Source organism: Epinephelus fuscoguttatus, linkage group LG1 (assembly GCF_011397635.1).
Source record: "Epinephelus fuscoguttatus linkage group LG1, E.fuscoguttatus.final_Chr_v1".
Classification (NCBI taxonomy): Eukaryota; Metazoa; Chordata; class Actinopteri; order Perciformes; family Serranidae; genus Epinephelus; species Epinephelus fuscoguttatus.
The window spans coordinates 33,116,836-33,130,839 of record NC_064752.1 but is presented as its reverse complement, the minus strand read 5'-3'; the positions used below and the strand labels follow the sequence as shown (position 1 = coordinate 33,130,839).

General features: G+C 41.2%; 1 protein-coding gene across 2 annotated transcripts in view; it reads right to left on the bottom strand.

The window, feature by feature from the left end:
* Positions 1-253: 253 nt before the first annotated feature.
* LOC125896125 (MICOS complex subunit mic25a-like) overlaps positions 254-14,004 on the bottom strand; it is a 69,746-nt gene continuing 55,995 nt past the window's right edge. For both annotated transcript variants that reach the window (XM_049588483.1, XM_049588492.1), the window contains one exon: positions 254-572. In XM_049588483.1, the coding sequence (XP_049444440.1) occupies positions 549-572 (24 nt within the window). In that variant the 3' untranslated portion in view covers positions 254-548. The remainder of the gene's footprint in view (positions 573-14,004) is intronic.

Sequence of the window (14,004 nt, the reverse complement as noted above, 5' to 3'; positions counted from 1 at the left end):
ATACACGTACACCTCACTATTCAGCTGTCTTCCACTTCATTTATCCCTTATTTCCTTCACTCTCCGTTCCCTTCTCTCTCTTAATGAAACCATGAGCACGGCATACAATCAAGCCCCTGGGCCTGCAGAGCATTGTCAGAAGGGTGCACACGACCCCATTTTCAGCAGTGGAAGCATTATTAGCGTGCCATAACAAGAGACAGCCATCCGCGCCGCACGCGCACTTACACACAAAACACAAAGACACACAACCTGCAGTCTCATCACCACCGGATCACTGGGATTTATTTCAGCGACGGCAGGGGTGTGCCAGCGCAACATAACAATAAATCAACACATCATACACTCTGAAGTGACATGTCAAGATAATACACTCAAAACCAAGAAGGACGGCGAGTGGGAAAGAGGAGGGGGCTCTTCAGTGATGGTGGATAAATAAATGGATGGATGGATAGGAGAAGGACAGAGGGAGGCCAGAAATGGAGGGTTTTGATATGCTCTCTTCTTCTTCCCTTCTTCTTCTCCTGCTCCTGCTTCCTTTGGGTTTCTCAGCCGTGATTCGTCAGCGAGCTCTGAAAAAGGAGGCAGGGAGACAAGGAAGGGGAGGGAGGGTAGAAAAGAAAAGAGAAAACCGTCAAATTACAAATTTACATTTCCAGGACCCAAGGGGAAACTTACAAAAGTCAGAATGCATCATGGGAAATATCAGTGCCTCACACAAAAACACAGCAGCTAAATAGTCAAACTGCATTTTACCAAAACTGCCAAGAAAGTATCCTATCTAAATATCTAAATATTACCAACGGAAAGCTGAGCAATTTTCTATTTTCCTGAAACCAATCTTAGACATTTGACAGCAAAGAGCATTTTCTACAAGAGATGTTCCTGACAACTAATTTCCCTGACGTTTAAGCAGAAGTTTTAACTTAGCATAGCCGATATCAAAAGCCAGAGACTGTATCGTATTAAGTTGCTGTGAGCTGTAAATTCACCACTTCTAAGCAGAAGGCAGGAGATAACATTATCTTGGAGCCTGACTGGGCAAAGCCTCTCTTCCTCCGGGCAGCTGCCTCAGAGTCACCCATGGATGTATAAAGAGACCTGGATACAGTGTTGGAAGCAGGCCCCATTCATTGCTATAAAAGTTGCTCACTGGTGATTTGCTCGATTTCTGTGGTATAAAATTGCCGCATCTTCCGCATTGTATGGCCCATTGAACAAGCTCATTAAAGACTTAGAGCGGCCAAGCGGCTAGCTTCTGCCGGGCAAGCGGGTGACTCTCGGTTTGGCCTTTCGCTAACTTGAATGGGAATAAAATGATGTAATTGTGCAGCTCTTCCAGAGTTTCCAAATGTTATCGAACCACATGGATCAAATCCTGACAGTGAAACAAGTCACTTCAGGGTGTTTGACACTAAAAAAAAAAAAAAAATCCTCTGAATGGAATGCAATGGAAGTCAATGGGAAAAAGACTTTTTTTGGCCCCATGGCATCATGTGAAGGACAAGGCTGTTGTAATTTTCCACTTTTGGCCACTAAGTAAAACTGGCTTCAAAGCCTAGCGCTGTCTCTGGGGGCTTGGACTCACCCAGTGTCTGGTGTGCAGCTGTATTGAAGACCACCATGAAAGCGAGGAGGACTTACTCTGTGGCTAAATCTGGGGACTAAAATGTGACTGAAACTGAAATACACACGGACGGACAAAAAAAACGAAAAAACAAAAAAAATGACTCGAAGAATCTCAGTCGACTGAGGGGTCTTCAACGGGTGATTCGAATTTCCAACTTCCAGGGTAGCACTACACATGACCCTAAAAAACATGACAAGAACTCACTAAATTAAAGCTAACAAATAACATTTATTAAAAACAATATTCTCCAGGAAAATAAGAATCTTTAGGAAATTAGTCTAATTATTATAACGGCATTTTCCAATCGCATAAAATAATGAGAATTTTAAAAATAACTTTTATTGTCTCTGGTGCCCCCTAGCAAGGATGGCAACGTTTAATCAACTTGTTGACTATTCATATCCGTATTTCGTATCAAATGTAAAGCCCAACTCCTGCTACCAATTCAAGGCACACTAGCATGGTGTTCGCCTACTGGCTACATTCAATACTGTCATTTACTGACCTTATGTCGGCTGTGTCTATCTAGTTAGCTAAACCTTCTGTCTTGTAAATCAGAGCAAATGGTCGGAGTCAATACTTAAAATACAAACAATACAAAAAGTTTAACATCTCTCAAATATTACCAACTATTAAATCAAAACAGGAGGGAACAGGAGAAAGAGAAAGAGTAAACGGCTTTATTTCTGATACATCTTTGAACATTAAAAAAAAAGAACAAATTGATGAGAGACGATCCTGGATAACTTGGAGACATTTGTCAGGGACCCACATTAAACAAAGTTTCATTTAATGTAGACTAGCACAACACTTGCATTTAATCAACTATGTGATCAAAATATTTCATTCTTGTGTGTAGGAGATGGAAACATACATGATGTACTGTATTTCCTCACAGGCACACAGAGGCATTGTTCCCTGATCGGCGTGATGCCCTGGAAGTATTTGGCCTGTAGCTAATACAGCTTGTGTTTAACTGGCTGTGGCGATACAGAAAACACAGAGACACACACAATCAGGTTCTAATCCAGCGAATCATGGTACCTGCAGGGAAGGTCATAAGTGGTTTATGAGTACAATAAGCCAACACTTGAAATATTCTGACCATTTCTTTTTTGAGGAATTGCTGTACAGCAGCAAGAATTGCAACAGAGTAACTACTGAGACAAACTTGTCTGCCTGAAGGAGAAAAAATGAAACCTTTGAGCAAGGCACTTTATTACAAGTACTCTTGAGTTATTTTCTTTTATTCTATTCCTTCATTCCACCAAAATTGAGGAGCTTGTAAATGCCTTTTGCTTGCTTATCAGGACTCTGTACTGTTGCCATAGCACCGATGCTTGGCGCTGAAGTGAAAGCACCAGTCAAGGCAGACTGCTCATGAAGAAAACTGAGGACTAGGGAGACAGGGACTTTGGTTGTACAAGCTCAAGGAAAAGAGGAGAAAAAAAAGTTATTTAAATGTATTAGTCTGTACAAAATTTGAGAGGACTAGAGAAGAGGGACTTGGTGGGTCTGTGGGGTGTGTATCTGCATCTGATGCAGCAATAAGTAGGGGTGGGTACCAAAAACCAGAGCCAGTATGGCACTGGCTCCTATACAACCGCTACCTACCTGGCTGAATCATAAAGCAGATTTCAGTGCCTTATTTTGGTGCCACGTTGTGTGGGTAGCGAGATAGAGAGTAAGTGCAAGCGAAAGAGATGGAGCGAACAAGAGTGTGTGTGTGTGTGTGTGTGTGTGTGTGTAGGTGATGGTGACAGTGAAGCTGCAGCAATTGCACTAAAGAGTATGACGTTTAACAGGACAATTTGTAAACAGTTTAGGCTATTTGTCAGTCAATATATGCTACATCTCCTCAAGAATTAAGACAAGCTCCCATGTTTTGCTTGTCATCTGCTGAATAAAGTCAAGGGAGTTAGCCCCGAAGTTGGCGAGCGAAGTTAGCCTCACATTGAAACCTGACTAGACTCACTTAAGGTGGACTGTTAACGTGGACCAGCTATTCTCATTGTAGTGACGATCTCAGCCACTCCTAAACAGATAATGGAGAATTGTCTGGCTGCTCAGTCTCTGCTCAGTTATTAGAACTGCAGCTGTTATTTAGTGTAAAATGACTGTACTTGAGTTAGGTTTCATTTATAAGGTGAATTTGTAAATAGTGTATTGTATTTAGCCATATTTCTATATTCAAGTAAACTTCAAACTGTTGAGTATACTGTTGAAAAAAAGCCATTCTTTAATGTCACTGACTGTTTTGTGGTTAATGTGAAAGTATATGTTCTGGCACTGTTACGGCTTTAAAATGATAATTTTACCACCAGTTTTGGAACAAACCCAAATGATACCCAACCCTAGCTTTAGGTTTAGGAAATAGAGCGTATTATTTCATTGGACATTGGTGTATTATATGCCTACTTAAATAAGACTATTGTCTTAACTGAGCTACGAACACTCCAGTCTGATTTCAAAAAGTTTCTTCTAGTAGGTTCCTCTAAACCTTTGTTTCCACCAAACACTTTTGGTATGGTACCTTTGGCACCAAAAAAGTAACCCCTCTAGACTTTAAGTCCACTTAACGTTTTCACCACAAACAGTACCCTTAAATGTGGGTGGGGTTGTTGTCACTCACTGCTCCTTCTCAGGCAAGCTCAGGGATTTAGTGTTGCTACAGCCTGACGCTCTGCAACGCTTTTTTTTTTTTCTCAGAGTGAGGATTACAATATATGCAATTCACATAATCTGGTCGAAATTAATATATATAAATGCTTGAAGATCCACTCAATAGTAAAAGTGTATGTAATCCAAGAGAGAAAATAAAAACTTTAGTAATAGTCAAAGTTGTTAAAGCAAAATTTAAGGTGTGTTGATTGATTCGTGTCATAAACTCATGCATTGAGTAACATTACAAGTAAACGTTCCACCTTAAAAGTTGCCGGCAGTCGACCCAGTGAAATAAGTAGTTTTTTTTTCTCCAGCTGCTGCAAGAGGCAGCAAAACATCCTTTCTGGTTTTTGGTTGCAGTTTATGAATATATGTTAAATTCTCCACGTATGAACAGTGGTAACATGAGCCTCAAAACCAGCCACAACTCAGCCCTGAGCAGAGTGACCATCTGCTGTTGACCAGCCAACAGACTACAGTGGCCACAGCTCCACCGTTTAGTACCAGATCTGTGTGCTAGGTACCCCAACAGAGGGGGGACCAAAAATGGGGAAGGGACAGCATGGTTCCATTGGTACCATCCACAACTTTCCCAGTGGAAACGGAAAAAAGTGTACCTAACTCAACTGTGCCATAGTGCTTGGTGGAAATGGGGGTTAAGCTCCACCTTTGGCCAGACTATCATCTACAGCTACATCATCTACATCTCATGAATATGCCTCTTTCATTATCGTAACTGTCAGTTAACTCTTTATTTCTACATTTATGTAATATTAATATTTTATTATGTTAAGCATATTCTAATGCAGACTAAACAAGCTCTGCATATGGCTAAGACAAGTTTTTTGGACTGTGACCTGTCACTTTAAGAAGATTTCTGCCTCCTGCTTCAGGTATTTGCTACCATCAGCCAAACATCAGGTCAAATTGATAAACATCCAATTACATCTTGACTCTGTAGCCATTAACTTAATGAACATGACTCATTGTTATTGTCCGTAGGTCATGTGCATGTGAAATTTGCACGGTTGCAATTTTTTTGCCGCAGTAAAAACTCTGCACTGCTTGCTTCTGTCTTGTTTTAGCTGATGCAAATAAATTGCCTCTGCAAGAAATTAATAATAAACTCAAACTGAAGTAGGGTATTTACAGAGGGCTTAAATTTTAAAACACAATGCTAAAGATTCCAGAGTGGTGTTTTAAAATGAGATAAGTTTATCCACTGCGAGCTGGCCTGGATTAGCTGAAGAAAATAGACTGATGGAGGTTTATTTAGAATTGTCTACGTGTGTTTGTTAAGTGTCAAAAACACTGACAGCTGATTGTGTTTAAGAAAGCCAGCCTACTATAGGGTACAGCTAAACACCTCTTGTGTCAATACAGATACAGACACACAGCCATAGAGAAAGACACAGGGCGACCAAGGGTTAGTGAAGCATCAGCTTGTGGCTGCTGGGTGGGCTAGTTGGCATGCTAACTACCTCGGTGCTCGGCTGGCAGGCAGATATGCTGGCGGGCAGGTTAGCTGTTCACTTGCCAAGTGCATCCGAGGGCATCGCAGCCTGTGCCATTGAATTAGAGATGAGCGGCAAATGTGACAAGGGGATTTAGCTTTACTGTTCCACTCACGTCCTGAGATATAAAGGGGGACATTGTGTGTCTGCATATGTGCATGAAAATGTGTGTGGAAGTGTGTACGTGTGTGCAGGTGCATGTATGTGTGAGTGTGTGACAGCAGTGTGTGTAGGTATTGTCACACTCGTATACAGCAGTGTGATGGGACATTATGCCTCATGCATAGTGTATGAGGTAGTTCCTGAATTTCAAACTGACCCCTTGCACCCCCCACAGTACACACAGTTCAATTTGGTGCCCCAGGTCCAAATTTGGACTGCCGCCATCCACACTTGGATAATTTAAAGACAGGAAAAGCTTTTTATGCACGACACTTTGGGCAGGAGGGCAGCCAAATATTCAAGCTCAAGGTCTGCACTGAATTTAAGACACACACTCAGTAGCCGGTTTATTAGGTACACCAAGCTAAGGCTATTGCTGTCTAATCCAACAGTTCTGCAATAAATCCTGCCTTCATGAAGGTTACAATGTTCAGCTTTTGTTGTGAACAGTTTTACAGAGATGCTCACTCAACTTTGTAGTCTTTTGGAGGATGCAGCATATGATGCTGTTTAAGTGTACTGCATCATACTAAGAGCTGCTTCTGTTATTAATGTTTGGTCCCCAATTCATCAAATGGAAGTTTGGACTGCAGGTTCAATAATATCTCGTTTAAAAGGTGATTTAGTTACTTAACCTATTATACTGCCGTTGATAAGAAGCATCTTGTATTCAGTATCCGTCTCCGTAACATGCGCTCGGAGAAAACAGACTTATGAACTTAATTCTTTTACAATCCACTGAGAGTTAGACAAGAGTAAAACCGCTGGGACAAACTACAAAAACATACAGGCCAGCACACCACTGATAGAAAGATAGGCTTATTTAACAATATCAAGCGTCATGGATGTCATAAAAGTTACTCTCAGTTGGCAACCTTTTGTGCATCTATCAGAAGGAATGAGTAACAAGGTTTCCCAAACATAACATGTAATTTGTGGTGGCCTGCCACAATAACAACATCTGCTGCCACATATTGATTTTCTATTTTTGGAGCTGAACCGTTCATTAGGAGCACTGCTGGAATATATACGTATATATACCGTTCAGTATACGTATATATACCGTTCAGTTATTCAGAGCTCTGCACTCCCTGAATGCAGAGCATACTCTGAACAAAAACAAGTAGCAGAATGCCAGGTGCAGTGAAAGTAAACATAAGATAATGTTTATTAATTCATACTAGTCCATACCCATTGGTAGCTTTGTCACCTTCTACCTATGCCAATCCTCAATGCCTATGTGCAGTTTCACGTAGATTGACCACGTCAGTGAGTAGAATAACGTGGGACAGACAGAATGACTGACTGACAGAATGACACACTGACAGTTTCCGTGATTATGTACAGCATACCATACCATGACTTAGTCATACCAAAAATTAGGAAAAACAAACAAACATTCAGCCACAGGGGGAGCCACAGCGATCGGTTGCATTTGAGCCATTTTTAAGCATTTTTCTGTCGTTATAGCACCACCCATTTGTCAATTAGAGTTACATTTCTCCAGTCACCTTGAGGCATCCTGTTCTACATATCTACCATATCTAAGTTTAGTAAAAATCGATACGGTGGTTAGGCCCAGATAAGAAATTAGCTCTCTAGCGCCCCCATTTTGTTTGATGGGGTCAATAATGGAGGGGTCCCCTCAGATTATGTGTGGTCATATGCCTACAAAGTTGCGTGGTGATCGGTGAAACCCTTGAGATGTTATGCACCTTTATGTGATGAGCCACGCCCTCCGCAATATTCATTGCCTTATAGAAGCTCAGTTTTAGTACGTTTTCCAACTTTTGCCAAGAGGGAACTTTAGATATTGGTGCCTAGATTATGTTCACTGAGTTTCATGCAGATCAGTCAAACTTCCTAGGAAGAGATCGATTTTAAGTGTTTTTCAATTCAAAATGGCGGAAAATCTATATAACAGGAAGTTATGGGTTCTTGAGGCAAATCTGTTCCTCATGCGGAGAGGCATCTCTGTGCAAAGTCTCATGTCCCTACGACATATGGGGCATGAGATATGCCCATTCAAAGTTTGCAATTTCAATCGGTTGCTATAGGGTTTAAAAAAAAAAATTATGTCGAAAACATAGTTTCTTCCAACACTAGAATTAAGATAAAAATATTCACAAACGAACAAACACTAATGGTCGGTGACAAGTAGTGTTTAACTTTTGACTGAACACTAAATTAAAACCCTTGGTGCACACTGCAGCACAATCAAACAGATGCGCAACTCAGAGCATCAGAAGTGCCAGCATCAGAAGTGTGCTCGTTGTTAGTATTGGACTGGTGGGAGTTAGTGTTGCGTTTAAGGCCTCCCCCCGAAAAATGAAAAAAACAAAACAAAAAAAAAGCACAGAAGCTTCGAATTTTTTTTTTCACAATCGAATCCCGTGTCATCGAACGAAGCTTCGAAGCTTTGCATTTTTTGGGTCAGCCCTAGAAACTGTGCACCCCATTGTCCAGCCCTGGAACTAAAAGTTCACTTAAACATGCTTCTGCAGCAGCTGCTCCTCTTATCTAATGCATTGATCTACTCCGATCAGCTCTGATCAATCTGCCCACAAATTTAAGGACTGATAAAAAACAACATCATGGAGCGTTCTGCCTGTGCTGCCTTCACCAACCTGCAGAAACTTCCCAACAGCGACACATGTAACCATGGTAACTGTGGACAACAAAGATGCCGATACCTTAAGCCTCAAAATACTTAGAATACCCTCATTTTTAAACGCATGACCAAAATTTGAGTACAATTTCACTGACAAAGCTTCACTCAGACATCTAAATTTTTGTTGAATAATTTTCACAAAAACAAATAGACATTTTCATAAAAAATATGTGGCTAAAGATCAGGTGTCAAAATAAAAACTGGTCTAATGCTTGCATTGTAATGTATATTGTAGACACTGACAAATCTAAGCACTACATTATCACATTTACACATAGTCATTTTATTCTGAGGTGAAAAATAACCACCACGTAATTTGTTGTTCTTTCATTTTATGCTTTCTCAACCTATTCACAGGAGTTGGAACTAATTCTTGGTGCAAAAAGTGTGAAGTCGAACCAACTATTTCACTTCATTATCACGGACTCTTGCTGAGATGGAAGAGTGTCTGTTGAGGTTAGATTTAATACACACAAAAACACTGATACACAGCTTATAGGCAGACACACAAACACATGTTTTTGTCCACCTGCCAGTTTCTATCCAATTAGTGAGCAGTGTGGGCAGTCGATAGATTGTCGTGTTGGTCAGGAATCAACTTCGCACGGCAGCAGCATAGAACCAACAGTGTACACACACTGGCCTTGGTTCACACCAGTCAGGAGGTAATGAGCAACATACAGACAGCAGGCTCACATGTAAACACATCTGCGTCATACATATAAGGAGACGCTCACTCGCATACACACACAAACACACATGCTTCGCTCACTTGCCTTTTCTCTGCGAAAAACAAAAATAATAGACAAGTAGAAAATCAATAACTGTCTTCTCTGCTCAGTGCTAACAGTTCTCTCCCTCCCTCTGGAGGAACAGAGACAGTTGCCAGGCAGGGATGTCAATCAGACACTCAGAGTGGCCGTGGCTATGGCTGCTTTATAAACACACAGACTTTCACTGATTACACAGTCAGTAAGACAGCGAGTCAATCAGTCAGTCATTTGAGGAAGCCTCTTAATCAGGCAGTCACTTAGTTGGTTACATCTACAGGACCATCTTAACTGTTGATTCACTCAGTCTGTACATTGATAAGATGGTAGTCAGTCTGTTGGCTGGGTCATCCAGCTGCTCAGTCGGTTTGTATATCATTAAACAGTTAAAGATAGTCATTAAATACATATACTAGGTACAGTCATTGGTATAATTTGATGAAAAGTCAGTGCACATCTTGCATATAGATGTGTTTTAATCAAAGGAAAGATTTTCCTAATGGGTTAAGCAAGTGGGGAACTTCAATTTATTGTTTAGTACTACTACTTTTACCACCTCCATTTCATAAACTTTAGATCTTTTACCCCAGGCAATCGGTCAGTCCACTACTTTGAACCAGACTAAAACACCTTGACAACTATTGGCTGGATTGCCAAGAAAATCTGACATATGAATATTTGATACTCAACAGGTAGATTTGGGGTGACGTATTAGTTTAAAGCTAAATGGGAACTATCTGTACCTCTCCTTACCTGGTGGTCTAACACTGAGTGGAACTGGGGACATTTAGCCCCGTTTCCACCTAGACCCTAGGTCCGTTTAGCATTTCCACCGCAAACAGTACCCTTAAATGTGGGAAGGGTTGTTGTCACTCACTGCTCCATACAAGACTCTCTGTATTTCCTCATCTCCGGTGACATAGATGGAAGTCTGCACCTCGTTTATCGTCCACAGAACGAGGTTACATAAGGCTCCCGGTCATAGCCCACAGGAGCGACAATCCACGTCCCTTTTTTTCCCTTCGACTGAGGATCAGATATATAATCCGGTCGTAATTAATATATGTTTATTCTTATGCTTGAAATGCCACTCATTAATAAAAGTGTATGTCATCCAAGAGAGACAATGAAAACTTAAGTAATGGTCAAAATTGTCACATTGAAATTTAAGGTGTTGATGGATTCACATCCTAAACTCATGCACTGAGTAACATTACAAGGAAACGTTCCAGCTTCCAATTTGCCTGCAGTCGCCCCAGTGAATTGAGTTTTTTTTTCTTTCTCAGATTACAGCTGCTGAGAGAGTCAGCAAAACATCCTTTCTTTTATAGTTATAGTTTATTAATGTATATAAGACTTGCCACAATATGAAAAGTGGTTACAAAACCAGCCACAACTCAGCCCTGAGCAAAGTGATCATCACCCAAACAGAAGGGTGACCAAAAATGGGGACGGTACGGAACGGTTCTACTGGTACCATCCACAACTTTTCACAGAGGAAACAGAAAAAATGCTATTTATGTAACAGTAATAATACTTGTCAATGACATGGATCATTATCTTCATTGACATATTTTGCACTACTGCACGCACACATGAGACCATCTCACTCTGGGTGAGCAGGAGGAATTATTCCTAAACCAAGAAGAAGCTATTCCTTTAACAACACACCTTAATATCACTGTACACATAAACTGAAGACCGAATGAACTCATGTTAGTGAGATCAAGCAGCTAACATAATGAAGATGATAATGACAATTCCATGCAAAGAATAACCTAGTGAGTCCCTCTGTCACAATTTACAGATCGATCATGTTGCAGAGATGGCAGTCAGTTCAGTGGAGTGTAGCAGCATGGATGAGATGTTTAGCTAGATGCTGATGGAGTGTTACATACATGTCAGAGAGAGAAAGACAGAGGGAAAGACAGGCAGGGAGAGAGAGAGACTGTTGGAGGATGGAGGGGAGGGACATGAGAGAGCACAGCTAATCTTCATGCGGCCTGTGCCTTCATGGGGTGGTCGCCTTGGAGATGATGGATGTGAAGGAGATGTGGGATGGTAAGAGAGACACATAAAGGGACAGAAATATGTGAGCTAGCATGTGTGGGCAATATGTATAGTTTTATGATATTCACAATAACACAGGCAGTATGTAAGTGTTGCTTTTCACGTGCTGTCAAATCACTACAGTGGTATGAGATGAAAAAAAGAACTATGAGTCAAGTAATCTAAATAACAATAGTTTTTTATAGAATGAAAATGGCAGAGAAAAAAAATATGTATATACAGTACAGGCCAAAAGTTTGGACACACCTTCTCATTCAATGCGTTTTCTTTATTTTCATGACTATTTACATTGTAGATTCTCACTGAAGGCATCAGAACTATGAATGAACACATGTGGAGTTATGTACTTAACAAAAAAAGGTGAAATAACTGAAAACATGTTTTATATTCTAGTTTCTTCAAAATAGCCACCCTTTGCTCTGATTACTGCTTTGCACACTCTTGGCATTCTCTCCATGAGCTTCAAGAGGTAGTCACCTGAAATGGTTTCCACTTCACAGGTGTGCCTTATCAGGGTTAATTAGTGGAATTTCTTGCTTTATCAATGGGGTTGGGACCATCAGTTGTGTTGTGCAGAAGTCAGGTTAATACACAGCCGACAGCCCTATTGGACAACTGTTAAAATTTATATTATGGCAAGAACCAATCAGCTAACTAAAGAAAAACGAGTGGCCATCATTACTTTAAGAAATGAAGGTCAGTCAGTCCGGAAAATTGCAAAAACTTTAAATGTGTCCCCAAGTGGAGTCGCAAAAACCATCAAGCGCTACAAGGAAACTGGCACACATGAGGACCGACCCAGGAAAGGAAGACCAAGAGTCACCTCTGCTTCTGAGGATAAGTTCATCCGAGTCACTAGCCTCAGAAATCGCAAGTTAACAGCAGCTCAGATCAGAGACCAGATGAATGCCACACAGAGTTCTAGCAGCAGACCCATCTCTAGAACAACTGTTAAGAGGAGACTGCGCGAATCAGGCCTTCATGGTCAAATAGCTGCTAGGAAACCACTGCTAAGGAGAGGCAACAAGCAGAAGAGATTTGTTTGGGCCAAGAAACACAAGGAATGGACATTAGACCAGTGGAAATCTGTGCTTTGGTCTGATGAGTCCAAATTTGAGATCTTTGGTTCCAACTGCCGTGTCTTTGTGAGACGCAGAAAAGGTGAACGGATGGATTCCACATGCCTGGTTCCCACTGGGAAGCATGGTGGAGGAGGTGCGATGGTGTGGGGTGTTTTGCTGGTGACACTGTTGGGGATTTATTCAAAATTGAAGGCACACTGAACCAGCATGGCTACCACAGCATCCTGCAGCGACATGCCATCCCATCCGGTTTATGCTTTAGTTGGACGATCATTTATTTTTCAACAGGACAATGACCCCAAACACACCTCCAGGCTGTGTAAGGGCTATTTGACCAAGAAGGAGAGTGATGGAGTGCTGCGGCAGATGACCTGGCCTCCACAGTCACCGGACCTGAACCCAATCGAGATGATTTGGGGTGAGCTGGACCGCAGAGTGAAGGCAAAGGGGCCAACAAGTGCTAAACACCTCTGGGAACTCCTTCAAGACTGTTGGAAAACCATTTCAGGTGACTACCTCTTGAAGCTCATGGAGAGAATGCCAAGAGTGTGCAAAGCAGTAATCAGAGCAAAGGGTGGCTATTTTGAAGAAACTAGAATATAAAACATGTTTTCAGTTATTTCACCTTTTTTTTGTTAAGTACATAACTCCACATGTGTTCATTCATAGTTTTGATGCCTTCAGTGAGAATCTACAATGTATATAGTCATGAAAATAAAGAAAACGCATTGAATGAGAAGGTGTGTCCAAACTTTTGGCCTGTACTGTATACATTATGTTAGTGCAATTTTACAGCAAATAGCAATCACACAAAAGCTGTAATCAGCGTGTGGTAGTATTCCATCAAACACATATTCTAAAGGAATATTGCAATATACAGATCTAACCGGATTTGTGTGTGTGTGCGTGCGTGTGTGCGGCTGAATAGAGTGGCTCTGTTATCAGATTAGAGTTAGCAGGCAGGCCAAGGCTCACAGTAGGGCTCACCACTTGCAACTACAAATAGCCATACACATACATTAACACACACATACATACTTACACAAACATTTATTTTTTGTTTCATCTCTTTCTTTTAAATCCTAAAATCTTCTGTCTATCCCACAGTTGTGACTGACAGATCATCCTCTCCTCTCTCTTCTTCCCTCCTTAGTTTCTGTGATTTTCCTCATCTCTCCAGCTGACAAAACCTCTCCTCTTCTCTTTATTCATCTTCTCTACATTCCCTCCATCATCCACTCATTCCTACTGTATCTCTCCCTTACAGTTTTCTATTAACCCTTCTTCACTGACAGGCACTCTTAAGCCTCTATCTCCCTGACTTTTCCTCTCTTTCATCAGTCTCTATCCATTCCCCCATTGACAGGCACTTTCTATTCCTCTTTCATCCCTGCTACAAAGACTCATCCCTCATTTTTCTCCCCTCTCTTTAGCTGGAAAT